Source organism: Gymnoscopelus braueri, assembly GCF_963280865.1.
Source record: "Gymnoscopelus braueri genome assembly, chromosome: 17".
NCBI lineage: Eukaryota > Metazoa > Chordata > Actinopteri > Myctophiformes > Myctophidae > Gymnoscopelus > Gymnoscopelus braueri.
In genome coordinates, this window is record NC_137617.1 from 21,289,437 (window position 1) to 21,309,131 (window position 19,695).

General features: G+C 40.5%; 1 protein-coding gene across 1 annotated transcript; it reads right to left on the bottom strand.

The window, feature by feature from the left end:
* Window positions 1–1,388: 1,388 nt before the first annotated feature.
* Window positions 1,389–19,211, bottom strand: LOC308104013 (eukaryotic peptide chain release factor GTP-binding subunit ERF3A-like). The gene is made up of 14 exons (XM_080454263.1): window positions 18,707–19,211; window positions 17,932–17,976; window positions 15,667–15,942; window positions 15,327–15,360; window positions 14,490–14,567; window positions 12,061–12,241; window positions 9,950–10,104; window positions 9,559–9,699; window positions 6,639–6,732; window positions 4,515–4,595; window positions 3,502–3,675; window positions 3,264–3,353; window positions 2,682–2,850; window positions 1,389–2,074 (listed from the first exon to the last, which is right to left on the bottom strand). Exons 1-14 carry the CDS (start codon window positions 18,936–18,938, stop codon window positions 2,022–2,024), a joined length of 1,803 nt encoding a protein of 600 aa, XP_080310389.1. The 5' UTR covers window positions 18,939–19,211; the 3' UTR covers window positions 1,389–2,021.
* Between the last annotated feature and the right edge of the window lie 484 nt (window positions 19,212–19,695).

Sequence of the window (19,695 nt, forward strand, 5' to 3'; positions counted from 1 at the left end):
GTTTCCGTTGGGGTCCTTGAATTAATTTCATAGACATATAGTAGCAACCAAACAGTTCAAAAATCAACATGAAAATACAGATAATACAGAAAAAATACCACTATGTACCAAAAAAAAGCATGAAAAAATAAAAGATAATATATGTACAAAAAAGGGGGGGGGGAAGCATGGAAAAATAAAAATTATATACAAAAAAAGCATGAGGAAATACAAAATATGTACAAAAAAGAGGAGGGGGGGGTCGTCTGTCTACAGGGGAACTGGTACTAGCTCCTCTTTCGGCCTCCAGAAAGATGAGTTTTTAGGGCTGTTTTGAATGAGCCCTAAAAACTCATCATGAAGCCTGCATTCCTAAGCCAATAATTTGATGATCGGCTGTCTCTCCGGTAGGAGACACAAAGTCTCTTTTGTGTCTCCTACCGGATACATTGGCATCTTTCTTAATATCATCAAATTATTGGTTCAGGAATGTGACAAAAACAAAAAAATCGCCATGAATTCAAGGCTTCATGGGGTGCTTAATTCATAGAAAATAAGTAATTTTTGGGGTGAACTACCACCAATGTATGTCTGGGGTTGGTCAGCACACAAGCACTCTACTTGCCTCCAAACCTGCCATAGACTATTGATCAGTGCTCTGGCTAATACTTGTACAGTTATTATAATGCTACATTGCACATTTTAGCCACATTTTTTGTCACTACTGCGCATCTGCATATATGGCCTCTCTGTTACAAGTTAAAGTCCTCTATTCAACATTTACTTGAGTAAAAGTACAAAAGTATAGACATCAAAATATAAGTACTCATGTGTCCCATTTCACAAGTTTTCAAAATGTATAAAAATCTTTTGAAAATAGATCTACAAGCTCACCATGCGTTGCGGTCGGCTATTTTCAAATAAGTGGTTAATGCATGTTTTGAAATAATAATCAAAATGTACAAAGTAACTAAAGTTTTCAAATAATTGTAGTGGAGTAAAAGTACAATATTTGCCTTTGAGGTGTAGTGGAGTAGAAGTAAAAGTATTGGAAATTGGAAATACTCCAGTGAAGTAAAAATACCTCAAAATTGTACTTAGTTAAGTAACTATCCATCTATCTATCTCATTTATATATTAATATATATATTAAATTAAACACTCCTGTATACCTTAAGAAATCTAACAGTACTCTAACCTGTGCTCGTGCTCTGTCACCTATGCTCAGTGTATTAGTGTACATTCCTGCACCCCTACTTCCCTCAAAACTGTGTACCACCTCAAACAGTTCAACCTTCAAAACCTTATTAGTAGAATAATTGATTGTCATTGACTAGGAAGTCCCAAGTTCAATCATCATCCTACTAATAAAGTTGGAAACATTAAAAGAAAACACACTTTGCTTTTCGGTAAGATTTTTCTTTATTTCATCTTTAATAATGTAACAGATGTGTCTGTGTGTTGGTGTTCCCACTTTCTTTTGTAACAGGGGATGTGATCTGAAATCAAATAAACCACTGAAATCGCATTGAATGAACATAGACCAAATTTGTAAAAATCGTACAACAATCCTTAAATCCAAAAACAAAACAAAACATCCATTTAATTCTCGATATGGAGTTGTTGTTGTTTTTCTTTTAGCAAATGATAATCACAGGCTAAGTCTGATCTTTATAACAACATGACATGAGAGCAGTGTCGTTACATTTCCCAATGCATTTCAATGCATCCATGTCCATTCCAAAAAAATGGCGCTGCGAGGCAACAGTGACATCAGCCAGGTTGGGAGGGGGGTTATAATATAGCTACATTAGTGGCATAGCTAAGCTCTCAATATGAGAAAGCTGATTCACTGGATTTTGTCTCTTCATGTAGTTGATCACAAAAACTGATTCAGTCTTATAACTTCAACATTACACTCATTCATTCATTCTCCATCTGTGTTTCCCATTAGCATAGTGGCCGTTTCACGTAGGTTCTAGCAACATGCCTCCCTCTTAATAACCAGTGGAAGATCTCCATGCATACTACTGCTAGTGCATTTAGTCCTTCTCTGGCACCAGCTTCAGCACTTTGCCAATAGCGATGGTTTTGCCTGGAGGGGATGAGAAGGAGGAAATTAATATAGAACTGTGATTAGAATTTGACATATAAGAAAACTAAAAAAGTAGATAAGATACATGCCGATACAAACCTATAGAGTCAAACACTTTCAATACACATTCACTCATACAGTTCTCATTCATTCATACAACTCGTAATGTGACGAGGAGCGTTCCCTGACATCCTTAAACAACGCACCTAACGTGATTGGGAGGAGAGAAAAGACTTAAGGTCCTTACACACCGGGGCGAATTCTTCATGCGAATAAATACGTTTATTTTTTAAACCTTATAAAGTCAATGCAAGCGTCCACATCAGTTTCGCGAAGCGAAAAAGCGTCTTTTAATTATTCGGAACGAGTCCGAATTTTTCCGTATATTCGCATATTCGCCGGTGTGTAAGGACCTTGACTCTAACAAAATTGTTATGGCGTAATCTAAAATGGGGTGTACATTGCTCTTTAAACATGCACACTCCCTCTCCCAAACACTCTGCCCCATGAACTTTCATGCACACATTCTCATTCGCCCCTAACACACACACACACACACACACACACACACACACACACACACACACACACACACACACACTCTAACCTTCGTCTCTGAGTGTGAAGCGTCCCATCTGAGGGAAGTCTTTAAAGGTCTCCATACAGATGGTTCCTGCTGCTTGCAGCCTGGCGATACACACCTGGTCCTGCTTCACAAACCTGGGCCGTGTCTTACTCTTCTCCCCCGTCTTCTTATCCACGAGACAGATTAAGGCCTGGGAGTGGGTTGTGAGTGGGGAATGGAAGAGAGTTGAAGACGAGTGCAAAGTATTTTGTAGCAGGGATGCAACAATATGGAATTATTTTTGCCAATGATGACCTGACATAACTGTGCTTTTCTAACGGACGGGCGGAGGCAAAAAAACATAACCTTTGGCCGTCCGGCCTGGTGGAGATAATGATCTACTTATTGTGGCCAACAACAATATGATAACCGTATATTTGACTTTATTCAATGCATTTTAAGCAATATAATCCACAGTTTACGTGTAAGGAGGGTAAGAGAATAAGAGATTGGTTGTTTATTTTCCATAGCCATAACATAACCAAATCATACAGTACATGACATAACATTTAGAAAGTTGCAGTTAACACAAGAAAAATATTAGCAAAAGCTCAAATTACTTACCATGATTTGTATTTCTTCAATGCAAGTGTGAATGTGGAGGACTGCATGGTAACCGGGGCATATGATCGATTTGTGTTCAATGATGACAATCTGAAATAAAAGGAGAATGTTAATGAATGAAGTGAATATGAACAGTGCAGGTCATGCAACATACAGTACAGTGGTGTCTGATCATGAGATCAGCCTTTCATTCCATCAAAACATTACAGCCATTTTATATTCCATTAAAATGGTGCACCTGTGCGTCAAAGGTGCGTCCAGTGTGACAGAGGTCCTCAGCGTTACAGAGGAGGAAGCCGGGCAGGATCTCCTCCTCCTCGATGCCCTTCAGCCTCAGCTTCAGGTTCTCCCCGGGAGTAGCGTCGTCTGTCTCCACGTCGTCACTCAGGATGCTCAGCACCTCCACCATGTGCTAGAAGACACACATAATGATGAGAAGAGAGACGACAACAGCAGCTTCTATCTGTAGATGTCCTCTCGATCAATATCAAACAGCCAAGGGTGTGAAAGACAATGACTGAATTGATGTCAAACAAGCATGTTAATCCCTGATGCGACCTTGTTTGTGATTGCACATTTTGGGCAGACAGAGTGGCTTATAATAGTGACATGGTCACTCACAGCCAAATACACAGCTGAGTGTTTTAAAAAGGTATTTCTGCCGTTACCACAAAAAGGTTCATTACCTCCACCAACGTGGTCATGTTAATGTCAATCCTATTAACAGGCTATCACAAGCATTTATGAACGAATTTGCACAAAACTTTGTGGAAAGTTTAGTCCGGGGCCAAGGAAGAACTGATTGGACGAAAGGGAGTGAGACACTGGGTGTGGTCTGTGACAAAAATGTACATAATTTCTGAACAGATTAACACCACCACAATAGTTAGAAACAAGGTTTATTATGGGCTCAGGAAAAATGGATTAACTCTTACTGGACACACGCTGTGTCCAGTTAATCGCTGTTATCATCCAGAGGCCGCCGAGTGTGGGAACTCCATGTGTGGGCTAATGCATCATGAAGTTGTATTGGCCAAAAGAAACACTGCAACACCTTGTATAGACAAACTCTGCTGAGCACATTTTTTACATAATATTTGAGGGATTATTTGATGCTCTCTAATAAAGACGGGCCACAAAGCGGCCAAATAATAATAATTATGAATAATAATATATCTATCTATCATTTTAGCCATACATTTACAGTACTTCTATGAGCTATAGTGCTATTGGTTTACAGGAAACTCTTACCCTGTTTGGCATCATCATCAGCTGCTGGGCTTTGCTGATGCATCCTGACTCCAGTTTCCCCAACACAACTGTACCCATGTCCTGTGCACACACACACGCACGCACACACACACACACGTATGTCAATGTAGAATCAAAGCGATCTCATATTTGTCTATATACACTGGATATACATTTCAGAAAATCGACTTTGAATGAGCCAATGCAGTGTGTCAAAGTACCATACAAATTCCCTTTACAATGACTTTGAAGTCTTTTACAGTCTCTTACAGAAGCATAGTAAAATAGGTACACTAAAATAGTTATGCCACTTCTGTGGTAATAAGCAACAACGTGCCCTGTAGATCAACATAACATTCCTACATCACCATGACAACCTGCTGCACTGTGGAGGGCAGTTTAACAGTGTACTGAATGAGTGACCTTGGCAGCCTGTTAACTCAAGCATAGTCACAGTAGAACTATTCTCTCAGGCAAATAGTTGGTTGTTGTTTTGTTTGGTGGTTGTTTATTGTTTTTGATGTAAAGCGTCCTTGGGTTTATGAAAGGCGCTATATAAATTCAAGCTATTATTATTATTATTAATAATATCAAGTCAAGATACCAAGGGATTATTTGTTTTTTAGCAAAAAAATCCTTAAAATCTCTATGTGATCGATCATCGATCGAGGACATCTTAGCAGGCTTGAACGAGATCAGCATCTCCTCACTCAAGAGTAATCATTGCTAATCACAACCATAGAGATCTTTAATATACTTTAACTCTGTAGTCACAACTGTGGTTGCAGGCAGAGCAATGAATGAACTAAATGAATGAATGAACCTCCAGCTACAACTGCAATGTAACAAACTGTACCAACGGATAAGAAATGGCACAACACAAAGTTCTGCCTGGTGGCTTACACACAGTCACCACACCACAAAAACACAAAACACTGCATGTTATTGTTCTTCTGTTGTTCTGAACGGGACTTTTTCCTCAAAATGTTATATTTCTTTCTGAGTATACCGACTCCTTTAGTAGTCTCATCAAGACCCTTTCACCGGAACCCCTTGTGTAATCAGAGGAGAGAGGAAAATAAAATAGAAAAACTCCCTAGAACTTGAGGTTATACTTTTTTTCTACAAAGGGCAATAACCAATTAGAACGTAGAACTTACATACAAGTTAGAACTTGCTACCTTACCTAAAACGGCAATACATTTGACACATCACAGACATTAAGTCATCTACCTCCTGAATATTAAGTGACGACAACCGACGGTCAGTCTGTCTTAATGCACTCTCTGCAATGTCCTGCTGCTCTAAGATGCGTCCTATAGTTCCATGTACTTTGTGCTGTAGTCCTGCTCCTGCATCAAGTCAAATGTTGAATTCTTCAGTAGCTCCACGTGCCAAAGCAATGTCTTGCTTTTGTCTGTAATTGTAATGCATTCTATAACGTCATGGATTCTGCAGAACAGAATTCCTAGTTTTATACTGTAGGTAGCGGGCTGCAAAACCATTACAAATATCATAAATATGTGTTTTTTTTCAATTACCTGTGTATCACTGTAAGAGACATGAGAAAAGAGGAGGAGGAGGAGGAGGAGGAGGAGAGAGTGAGGGAGGGGAAATGGTGTAAAAGAGAATAGAGAGAGAGATGGGCAGAGGAATAATGTGGCGATAAATGAGGAAGCTCTAAAAAATATCTGTGTTGTGCTCCTTCCAAATCAATGCCTACGTACTACATCTGTGCCAAGAAACTAAATGATCCTAGAGAGGAAACTAGATGCTGTGTTTCAGTTTGTGTGTGTGTGTGTGTGTGTACACGTGCGTTCGTGCGTGGATGCATGCATCTTAGAAGGGTACCCAAGGCCTCAACGCTGCATTATCTTTAGATGAAGCAAAGCAAAACTGAAAAGATGCACATTTAGAAAATGCAAAACAGTTGAAAATAAATATGAATAAAAATAACCTTTTGCTTCAAGTTTCATGCCTACTATGAATCTAAGGACACAATACACCCGCCCTGACTTCCCTAGAAATTGTCCTGGTCTCAAACCCTGCCTCAGCTCATTTAAAAAGATTTCCTCTTTTCCTTTCTCCATACCTTTCAGTGTCCCCCTGCCTTTAACTGCTTACCTTGTATTTGTCTACAATAGGTAGTCGGATTGGGCCATCATTGGATCTGCAGAAGCTTGGCAAACTGTCCAGGTGGGGGATGAAGGGCAAGCCCCTGAAAGAGAAACCGAATTTGATCAAAGTCCAGTTAACACTGGCAGTGTGAAAAGTGCTAGTTGCCATTGGTCCAACTGTTGAAGTCCCACCCCAAGTATAGAGACAGAGTTCAACTGAGCTAATAGAGCACACCTGCTGGATTCAGAGGAGAAATCTTATTTTGACAGTAGCACTTGTCACCCAGTAGTGGTCCTACTCTACAACAGGATCTAAACATCTCAATAGAAGATTAAATTGGTCAACATATCATTTTATTCCACTAAATAATGTACATGGTGTAGCTTTAACGAATGAATTTTAAACGACACACAAATAAGTTTTAACCATCTACTACAACAGAATTTTAAAAAGATTATCTGTTACAGACGCAATTTTTTGTTACAGTCCAATACTACATCTTGAAACTATTTTGTTTCTTGACTGGCATTCTTCAAAGAAGAAAATTGTTGAAGGTAACGAGAAAGAGCAGTAATATACAGTAGATGTAATTGAGGTATTCTTTGGTAAATGTTTGCATGTTTGTTATGTCAAACAATGTTTTTCTTTTTAAACTGGTTTTATTAACTGACCCTGTTTTCTGCAGAACTTTTCTGTCTACCAAAACTGGAATATCTCCAAACATGGGACTCTGCATGAAGCTCCATGCATGGATATCACCACTAGTGACTAATACAGACCACACTGGCTGCAGTTACATGGACAGTTTTATTCGGAATTAATGAATGGATGAATTCATTCAGAATAGAAATGCTCATGTAAACACCTCAATTGGAATAGAATATTCCATTCCAGTCTGACCCGAATGAATTTTCATTCGGGTTTGGAGGAGTGGTATAGACCGTTTGAATCGGTATATACCAATCGGAATTGACCATGTAAACACTTTATTCCGAACGCTCCTCTCTGTTTGGAATACATGCATTCCTTTGCGCATGTCCGTGCTTAGTAGTGCTGTCAGGATTGTCCAAAAATGACCTATCAAATCTCTAATTCGGCCACAGTTCGTGCTGAGAAGCGCTCGCTCCTGCGGGATAAAATGAATGATTCTATTCTATAGCGTCATTTAACCCATTGAGACCTGAAGCCGATTCTACATGTCTCCTAAATCTCAACAGTTTTCTGAAAAACGTATGTTTCTATATCAGTGGTGCTCAATCTTTTTCATGTCAAGGACCCCCAAAATGATATGTATTTGGCCGCGGACCCCCATCAAAATATCTTGTTTCAGGGACCCCCAGAAGCAAAGATTTGAGTTAAAAATGTTTGCTTTAAAAATATAAGTATTCAAAGATTTGCACACATTTTCACGATTTTTCAAAAATAGCAGATCTACAAGCTCATAGCGCGGCACTTGGAGATTCGATCGCTATGATCTGCTATTTTTGAATAGCCCAAAGTGTAAAACAAAGATTTTTAGCGCAAATCTAAAAATGACACTGTTCCAGGTCTTAATGGGTTAATAAGCCTGTAATGGTTAAGCCCAGACTTGTCCAGGAGAACGGACGCTCCGAGGATTGCTGGCCTAGGCTACACTTATATGGATCTTTTTCTAAACGGGTATTTTAGTCATCAGTTTTTTAAAAGAATCCCTGGCCACATGACAAAGATTTTTTTTTAAAAATCCCTGTCCACACGTAAACGCAGAAATGCATTGATCAGCTGCAAGTTTCAATTTTAAATCAGATTTTACATTTATTTTATATATGAGGGGCCAAATACATATACATTTTTAATCACATGTTAAGGCCCAATACTGCAGTAGCTGCATTATTTTAATAGCATACGTGAACAAAAATAAATGAAAACATTATTAGGGCGTAGCTGCAGCGAAAACAGATGAGTTTTACTTCATCAATTCATTCCATTCCATGGGCAGCCGGAACGGTCGTCCCAAAACACCCCGCCCCACGCACCTTTTGAGCGGGCCATCCACGGCCGCTCCATGGTCGCTGGATTTTGACCCGGGGCGGTTGTGTTTTAGGGCGACAGACAGACTCAGACCCCGCATTCAACCCGTGTGCGCACCGTGCGCTACTCTGCGCAGTAAGAGGGTTTGTGTCACAGTGAATGAGTTACAGCATGTTTCAAAGCTTTTTCATAATAATACAAGAAAAAATTGACACTCGGCATAATGAGTAGCTTATACTTTCTACTTAAGTATATGTTGATGCCAATACTTTTGTAGGCTACTTTTGCCATAAATGAGCGTGCCTTGTTTCATAGACAAGGTTGCTCTCTCTCTCTCTCTCCATTTATTATTATAATGACCATGAGCGGTCCGGTGTTTATGTATCATTATTTATTATTATTGTGACCATGTGCGAATGTGCGATGACGTCATCATGAGAAATGTGACATAGTATAGGCTAGCCTAAGTTTTACCGTGTCTGGTACCAATACAAAAAAAGAAACTGGTCTGAACTTGTAGATCTGCTACTTTTGCATTAAAACGGCGATAACAAAGGAACACAGGCTTGCACCGCATACAACGCTGCCTGGCCAGGAGTCGGTGCGTTTCTTCCCGGCCTGCCTACGACCGACAGACCTCCGCGGTGGCCCCTGGTCCATGCCCGGTAGGCGGGAACCACTTTGCGCATGTCAAAAGTTATATTCCGAATGAATGCTTTGGTCATGTAAACGAGGAATACTTTTACTCAGGTCCCATGTAAACAGGTGAGTGGAACAGATTCCTCTATTCGGAATGAGTTCATTCTGAATGAGTTCATTCTGAATGAATACATGATGTCCATGTAACTGCAGCCACTGTATCATACTATTCTTTTAAGTTGAACTGCAACTCAATTTCCCACAGCTTGTTACTTACGTGTACCAGGTGCATTCTGTCTGAGGATCTTTGAGGTTGGCCCCTGTGAGTCCAGAACAAGGCATGAAGTAGATGTCCTTTTTGGGGTTGAAACCCACTTTTTTAAGAAACGGCACCAGTTTCTCTTTACACTCCTCATATCTGCGGGTGGAGATGAAAAGATGTTTTAATTTATTTTATTGGATTTTTTTTATCAGTTACCTGAGCCCATTGTCCCCAATCCCTGTCTTTGTATCTTTATTTTTATCTGAAACATTTCTACAATTTTTTTTCACGTTTTGTACAGTACACATAATGTATTTTTCTATGTATTTATTGTGCAGTAGATGCAGACGTTTTTGTATGAGATGTGTTGTACAGGTAAAGTGTGACTTGTATGTGCAGTGTTCACCTTTCGAGGCTCCAGTTGACAGTGGGGTCATCCATCTTGTTGACCAGGACAATGAGGTGTTTGACTCCAGCTGTCTTGGCCAGCATGGCGTGCTCCCGGGTCTGGCCGCCTTTCTCAAAGCCTGTCTCAAATTCCCCCTTTCTGGCTGAGATCACCTGACAAGAACCAAGAAAAGACAGGTCATATATTTATCATATGTGATCATTCATGGCTGGTCTCTTGGTATGTTGCGACCTATAAAACTAAGATCTTATTAACAGCATACCTTAATAAATTAAAAAGAGAACGGTACTAATCTGTAACACTATCTAGAAGCCATGATTTGACCTTTTTCCTAAACAAGTTATGACTATTGATGCTCTTTACGGACAGTGGTAGCATGTTCTAACTAACTGTTCCACTGTATCTAAAGGCGTTTACCCAAATTTGTCCTGCACTTGGGCGGGTACAGATATGCAATGCTGGCTCTGGTATTAGGGCATACACATCACCACTTCTACGAAATAAATCAAGAAGATCATACTCAGGGGCCTTGTCTGTGAGTGTATATGTTATGGACCATATTGAGCTGGAGGACAAACCTAGCTTTCAGGGGGAGCCAGGCCAGCTGTGCTCTCTGGAGGCTAGCCCAAGTGTAAGTCGCATGAGTTTGTTTTGGGAAACCTGCAGATTCTCCTTTAAAACTTTGGTCAGACCACCATACCAAGAACAGATTGCATAGTCAAAGCAACAAAGAACAAGTGAACTGGCTAAAAGACGAAGGCTAACAGAGTCTAAAAAGGCAGCTTTTCTTGCCAGAAATGTTGTTCTACCGTTCCCCCTACTCATGATCTTGAGAGCCATCGATTCACCACACAGATAGCTGGTTGAGGTTTTAGCAGTGAAAGTGTGGACCCCCGAGGTCAATGCATGGTGAAACCAGTTTATGCAGCTTAGGTTGGGACCCAAATATAATATATTCGGTTTTGTGGAGAGAAAATGTGTTATTACCTTTTAATGTTTGTATAATTTATAGCCAACCCTATTTGTTTGTTTTTTCTTTCAGAGCCGCAAAGTGGTATAGAACTGTACAGACTACACAGCCATGGTATATGATAATATACCACACCTGCCAACAAATGAAATTATATGATTTGAGCCGCCCGTTTTATCATCAATTTTAAAGTGGCATTACCATCTTCTGTAGTATGATTTTATGATGCTATTTAGAGTTGCCGTTTTTGCCGTTTTGCCGTTGTGTGTAGTTTGGTGCCAACTTAAAAGGTAGGGTAAGTGATTTACTTTGGTTAAAATAAGTGTTAAATAGCTCTATATTCTGATAGTACTCATTGCTATAGTGTTTGTTCAATAAAAGGAGTCTCCCAAACAGAAAATGCATTTTCAGTGCTCTCTCCTGATTGGCTTAAATTGTGTCACCTACCTGAAAATGTACTATATTCTGTTTACTAAGGAGCTGGAGAGACCCCTGTGACTGAACTAACGCTCTGTAGCAACGATTACTATCAGAATATAGTACAAAAAATATATCACTTATCACTTACCCTACCTTTAAGTATCAAAAACAAACAGCAGTACATGTCAGCTGTAAGCTGCCGTTACAGTGTTCTCTTTTGTTTCCTACACAAAAGCAGTCACTGCCAACATTTCAGGGGCCGCCGCTTGCATTGAACCTGCAACTGTCAGGACATTCAGCAAAGAGTGTTGAATGGCTGAATGCCACAAGGGTTCCGGGAATATTAAAGGCAGAAACTTTCAATAGGAATTAATGGGAATTAACAGGAAATAATAGAAATGAAATGGAAAAATATTCGCAGTGCAGATAGAAAAAGTCCAGGAATTAATCCATTCATTAGCCCCACAAAATCCATTCATTTCTCAAATACATACAATGTGAAATGTGCTTTGAGGGGTGTGTGTGTGCGTGTGTGCGTGTGTGTGCGTGTGCGTGTGCGTGTGCGTGTGTGTGTGTGTGTGTGTGTGTGTGTGTGTGTGTGTGTGTGTGTGTGTGTGTGTCTCTACATGATTAACTGTGTATAATCAAATAATTCACATTTAGCTTCACAATTAATTACGGGTAAATCATTGACACATTGAGTGTCTGCGTTTCTCACCAGGACAGCCAAGTCTGCTTGAGATGCTCCACCAATCATGTTAGGGACGAAGCTCTTGTGCCCCGGGGCATCCAGGATGGTGAAATGCCTTTTCTCAGTCTCAAAGTAGGCTCTGCCGACCTCCACCGTCTTTCCCTTGTCTCTCTCCTCCTGGTTGGTGTCCAGGGCCCATGACAGGTACCTGTGGAGTACACACATGCCAGCCATGTTGGTTTACTGAACATCCAGTCATTGCTTGCTCCTAAAATGTTGGTCCAATGGGTTTCTGCTGCAGTTCCTACTCGGTTCTCAACTCTGGTATGCTTGTACCCAACCTATTACGATACTACTTTCATGTCATCTTTCACTGAAATTTGTCTTGCGACACATCAGCCTTGTACAACACAAACAAAAACAAATGAATACATACATAACACCATGAAGACAAGAGCAATGATGTCCACTGTTCTGCTTACTCCTGGCCAGATTCTAAATTTAGCCTAAAAATTTACTGATGAACAAAGGACTTCTGTAGTCTGACCTTATTGAATTTTGGAACTTTGCTTTTGAAGGTAGCAACCTATATTCCCCATTCCAAACATGGCTAGTGTTTGAAGTGATATTCCTTGCTAACATTAGTCTGCTGTTATTATATGTAGATATCTCTCAAGTGGTTGACCAACAATCTTTGAACAAATGTTCAGTTGTTGCAACAGTTGTGACTTTAAGGCAACAAATAAACATCCATACCCGGTGGCACTACAGTACTGAAGAACACTCATAATCACAGGGGCGGCCATAGCTGAGTGGTTAGTGAGCCCGCCTAGGGAGCCAGAGGCCCTGGTTGCCCCAGGTACGATTCCAGGCCACGCCAGCATATGTGTCGATGAAATGAAATTTGTCCCTGAGCAAGACTCTTAACCCCTAATTGCTCACAGGCCCTCATTGGAAACAAGCCCGCAAGGACTTTCATGAACGTCCTGTTAAAAGGAATTATCCTTATCCACAGGAGTGAAAAACATGAGAAGAATCTGTCTACTTGCACCAAAAGACCTTAGATGGCGAAGAAAGCAAATAAGTACCTTGTTTTCCTATCCACAGCTTCAATGTGATCTTTCCATGACAGCAGATGGTCTATTACTACTCCTAGGTATGTGTATGAGCATACCTGATTGATTTGTTCACCAGTAATAGTAATAGGGGAACTGATGATCTCTGATGGTGCAACGAAAATGATCTCTTCTGTCTTTTTTGTATTTATGATGAAGAGAGCGTTGTTATCGCTCTACTCAACTACCCTATTTACTCTGTGTTAGTGCAGTCCAGGATCACTGGACTTATTGCTAGTGTTCTATTCTACTGCAGTTCACCGTGTTCACCTGGGGTTCCAAGTCTGAGGGTACTTACTTAACTACTTACTTAATCCTCTTTGTTCCCTGTATAACATAAGGCTGTGAAGTCTGAGAGTGGCCAACATCTTGTAGTAGCGTATACAGTTTTCCTCACTATTGCCAGCAATGTTAAGAAGCCAACTTTCTGTCACCCATGATTAAATCTGGGACCACTGATTTTGTGTCCACACGCCTACATACATTGTGGGCGTGTCATTAACACATATTTCTGTTTCTGCACGAATATAAAAAGTGAATTGGTCAACTTTAAAAAATGAATACTAACCTAAGAAATGTTAAGAGTAATTCAACCCTCAAACAAATCACTCTTGGTTTTGCAAAGATATGTCAATAACAACACCTATGCCATCACATTATATGCTTTATTGAAACACCAAATGTTGTGATCAGACCGAATCGGAGGTGACAGAGGGTTGGCTTCCCAACTTTCTTGGCAATCGTGAGGGGAAAATAATAAAATGCTACAAAGTCAAAGCAGAAGTATATCAGCTGCATTTGTGAAAAAGGTCTATGAGCTAGAATGAAAACCAGCAATAGTCTGTGTTACCAGGAACTAGAGTTGAGGACCAGTTTGTTTGTACTGAATCTTCATTGTCTGTTACATTTTTATCTATCCCATACTGCTGTGGTGACCCGATTTCCTCCTGAGGATATAAATATAATATTTTGCATTATCTAGTTTAAAGTAATACCTAAGCTTGTGATATCCAGTGGCCTTTTATATATACGCATTTAAATAAGCCATATTTAATTAATTGGTGAGGACGGTGAATGGAACCCATATAGAATTAAGGGGATTTCCTCACCAGATTTTAAATGAAGTAATACATTCCTTCATGTTGCTTGTTGATGTGAATTATTGATTTGATTACCAGCGTACAGAAAAAACAAGAATTTGAGGAATGCTTTGACAGGATGCTCATAAAAAAGAATGTTGTCAAAGGCATTCCATTAAAAGGAATGCCATCCAATTTAATAGTAAGCAAGTCCACACAAAGTCAGAAATCCTGGTGACAAGTGAACACAAGCCTAGCTCACCATGTCTCTCTGTTCTTCTCTTTTGCTTCTCTTTCATATTTCTCTAGGGTTCTCTTCTCCACCATGCCAGTCAAGTACCTAAAAATCAAAACACAAAACAACATATGAAAGGACAAAAACAGATGGTAGAGAATGTGATGTGATGAGGGCATGTCATATGCGGGTGGTGTTATTTTTTGTTGAGGTAGGGCAGTAGGATTAATCGCTTTTCAATTTTGTCACATATCCATTTGCCACAATTAACAATCGTAAAATATCCACACATCTGCAACACCGAAACAATTCATAGAAATAGCATCACCCCATAATGGCATTATTTACATTTGGATGCAATGATGTGTCTTTGTTTTTTCCCTGCATGCGTTAGTTATTGCAATAACCAATATATTATTTATACATGTTGATGCAATATCCCATAGATAATGTATATCATATGGGCATCTTGGTCAGGATGAAACGGGACGGTTTCGTGCAGACACAAATAATGACTGCAGTGTGGACCTCCTGGGTCGTGGGATGTCTACTCAGGGTCCGCTATGACATCATTATATCAGTTCAGACCCTTTGGACATGGTCCACTTGGTCTGCGTACTTCTTTCTGGCAACAATGAATAACCATTGTGGTCCTAGTGATAATTGCACCCTGGTATACTATACACCCATTTCACAATCAAATGCATAATGAAATTATCACTGAGGTAGATTTCATTTGACATAATCTACATTCTATGAAACCTGTTATATCATACACAATGTAACCACAAAATGTACTGGCTTGGGCAACTAGATTGTCTGGCTCTGAAATAAAATACAGATCAGCATATCAATAACACTCACATGATTTGTCCTCCAATGGTTGACTTGCCAGCATCTGAAAGTTAGAATAGCAATCAAGCACTCTTTGTTGACCAAGTACGAAGTTTACACAAGACATCTGCTTTGGCATGCAGTGCAGATGTACAATAACAAAATAACGTTATACAATTGACACATAACCATCGATATAGTACATGGACGTACCGGACACGCCTATAGTGCCACAGGACATGCATTCAGACTATATCCTATATATTAAGATAGTAGACAGTACTCACAGGTTACATAATTAACAAGTAAGCAATTATGAACTGAACAACAATTTGATACATTCTCCCTAAGAGGGATCCCAGAGACATACCAACGTGACCGATGAACACAACGTTGACGTGCTCCTTCCTGGGGGCGTCCGGCGGGGGCAGGACCACTTTGAGCACGGGCAAGTCCTCCTCTTCGTCCTCCAACATCTGCTCTTCTGCCTCCCTCTGGCCAACCTCCCTGGAGGGACTCCCTGCCTCTGGGGTGTCCTCCCCTATTCCTCCGCCTCCACCTCCTCCTCCTGGCTCCTCCTTCTGCTCCCACGTCTCCTCCTCTGTGGTCATCATGTCTGCCTCCGTTCCTCCGTTCTCCACTGGGGCTGAAATTATTCGGCAAAGGTGTTAACGATGCCCGTTGCCGGATATACGGAGTGTTGGTGTGTGTGTGTGCGTGCATGTGTTTGTTTGCCCTGTGCTCAACCCCTTTGCTCTGACTTGATTTAACTACAGCCACCAATTACATACCGTTTGGTGGAAGGCAGAGGCCACACCACAACTATAAAGACAACATGGTGAGTTATATAGTTATATAGTTTTGGTGCTTAATTGGTGGGGATGGCTCTTTACCCCAGCTCTTCAAAACCTTCATTAGAACCTATGTACTATTTTATGTGCCATTGTAAATAATGTCAATAGAATAATGTTTCCTGTAGTGTTGGTCTGCAGTACAATATCATAACACTAATATTGGCAACTTTATATAGCGGAAAAAATACCATAATCAGACACTGAAATCTACTGTGAATGATTAATGTGCCCCCCATGGAAAAAAAGCCCACAAATAAGCCTTCCATATCTGCTACGAAATGACACAGTACAGTGGTCACATATAAACCCTTCTCAACCTGCATACAATAAATATAACTATGACAAGCAGGGCTTAGACACGTTCACACTGACTTTATCACAAAGACTAATCTTAGCCACAATATAGAGAATCACATGGCAAATCAGTGACTTACAGATATAAACAAACCCTACCATGCTGTTGTTTTAATTCTAAGTCATTAGAAGTTATTCGAGGCTTCATTTACAACATTTTCTCCTTTGGCACTCCATCAGCATGAGTTTTCTGTTGAGCTTTTAACCAAATATGTATTGATATCTCATTATTGCTATATGTCTGACTCTGTGCAGTATGCAACACTGTTGTCTATGTGTGTGACACAGTTATTCTGCGCCATGACACTGTAACAAAAGCTATTTCCACTGGCCCTGGTCGGATGGCAGTAAAGAGGTTGACTTCATTGTTTTACCTTGTTTCTCCCATGTCCCAACTCTCTTTTTTCACATTCACATCTCACCTTCTTCTTTTACCCCTGTCTCTCTCTTCCTATGACATCTCACCATGTCAATTCTCTGTGTCTCTGTCTTTCTGGCTACAGTTGCGGACCCGTGTAACCTGAGTAAAAGGTGCACGGTGTTCTGTCTCTTGACCAAATGTAAACACCTGACATCAGCATATAGGATCTGACCAGCCAGTGGTGACATGGCAGTATTTTCCCTTTAACAATATACTGCAGACACGTACAAAATGCTCTGACAAAGTAGGCCCAAGCCTTGGGGTAGTGGAGCTGAGGACCTGTAGCCATTGATATCTTTCACCAACTGCACCAATGAGGACGTCTATTTTAGGCACAGTAGACAACAAGCGATGTTGCATCACACCATAGGGTTCAGTACTACCAGGACTCCAAATTTGGCTCGGTAGCTTCCAGTGGGGCCCAGGCTTGCAAACAAGGAAAAAATTGCACAGAGATATAAGTAAAACTAAAACTAATGTGAAGAGCATCGCTCTCATAATGCAGTGTTTCTCAACCTGTGGGTCGGGACCCAGAAGATTTTTTTTTGGGGGGGGGGGGGTCCCCAGACGACAGTGAAGTGATAATTTAAGGACTTCAACTTTTAAGAGCTTTTTAATACCTTTTTTCCCCATTGCAGCATCAAAGGTAATCAACAAACTATACTATAAAAACTGGTCAAACATTGGCCAAATTGTCAAATAATATAAGAAAGAGGCAAAATATTTGAAAATAGGCAATCTACATTGTGAGCTTGTAGATCTGCTATTTTCACAATATTTATCTGGGGGTCACCAGTTCAAATATGATTATTTTGGGAGCTCACGGCCTGAAAAGGTTGAGAACCACTGTCATAATGTGCATAAAAGGGTTTCAGCTTCAAGTTTCAACACTTGGCAGGTGAGTGTGGGTGGGTTGATGATGATACCAATGCCTATAAATGATTAATAAGCGCTAATCATGCATGTAACAGATGATTGAACATTGTACAAAATAATGAATGCATACCGACTGTTTCTGACACCTCCATGTTAGCAACTGGATCGGAAGCACCTTTCAAAGAGGAAACAAATCAACATTTCAAACTCGCACCATTTCTTTGAGAAAATTAGAAAGCCATTAAAAAAAGAATTCCTTATGTACTCCTACTTCCTACTTCCTCCTTGTGTATTAGCAATGGCGTGTGAGCTTGTATTGGCATGAAACAACAAACACATATTTCGACTTGTTGTAGGCCTGTCACAATTATTACATAATCCTAATACATAAACCTAATCGCAATTATTTGAGATAATTCATATATTCTTAAACATAAAAATAAATAAATAGAGGAAATAGCCGATCTACAAGCTCACAAGCATGGAGAGCTTGTAGTTATGCTATTTCCACTACAAAATATAAGTATATATAAAGTATAAAGTCGGTCATTTCTTTGTATATTTAGGTTATTTGTCACATCTGCCCTGTGCAACTTCAAATCCTATAAGCCAAATGTCATTTTTATTCATATGCTCCAAGTGTTCAATGTCAAAAACACAATTAAATCGTTAATCGCAATTATGCGAGGGACAATTAATCGCCATGTAAAATGTCACAATCGTGACAGCCCTGCTGATGACTTAGTTCCCACTGCGTGGCAATAAGCTATGATTGTTGGCACTGATTGGACCAGCACGGCTAGCTGGATTAGCATAGCAGGCTAGCGAGTTCAGCTAAGTTCCAGCTGTCTTTTTAGGCTAATAAATGCTTCTTGTTGTTCCAGCGGAGCACGGAAAACCCCTACCGTCTGGCGGAGGCGGCGGAGTTTCCACGGCACCGCGAGGGAGGAAGCTCGGCACGAACACCGCGGCGTTAACATTGGGGACGAACGGTTTCGCGTTGACGTTGAGGGCGGCCAGGGCGCTGTCGAGTTCCGCGGCGGCGGCCACGGCAGCAGCGGCAGCAGCCGGCGCCGGTTGGGCCTCGGCGTCCACCTCCAGATCCCACTGATCTGGGGCTGTGTCCGTTGGCTCCATCGCTGCTGTTCCTCCGGAGAGATAAGATGACACGCTTCCAAAGGCACCACGGATCAGACCGCGAGGGAATAAGAGGGAAATCGGTCGTTCCACTACGAACCCGTTCGCTGGCGTGTCTGGCAACGCTCTCGGTGACTCGTTTGGCTAAGTTTTCATTGCTTTGTTGCGCCTTGTTTTGGAAGCATATGGAGCCGGGTCGGCTGACAGACCGTCTTTCACCTCGTCTCAAGTGTCAAGTGTCCGCTAGGGGGCGCCCGACCCCTACTGTGCTTACTAAACTGGCCGTTATCTCCACAGCTCCTCCCTAGTACCCTTTCTGATCTTAGTTTAGGTTATTTTGATCATCTTCACCAGTATCAATAAAATCACATACATAAGCAGTCTGTTTCACAGTTAAAGGTGATCAAAAAGGAATAGGCTGAAGCTAAAAGCTCACAAGTGCCTATCCTACTTACATAGTCTTATGTTTGGCAAAATCTTTTGCAATTAATGAAAAGTCGACAGTAACCAAGTCAAACACAAAATACATTCCAGATTTAAATACATAAAACAAAAACAAAACAATCCCACCCGTCATAAAGCGTATACAATAAGCGTCCATAAATACTATTATACACTAAATAACCATTATTAAGCATACTAATTATTACTGTTATTAATACCACCATCATCATTATTATCACAATTTTAATCATATTAACATCATCCTCATCACCACAACCATTTCCACCAATATTACCATCTCTGCCACCATTGC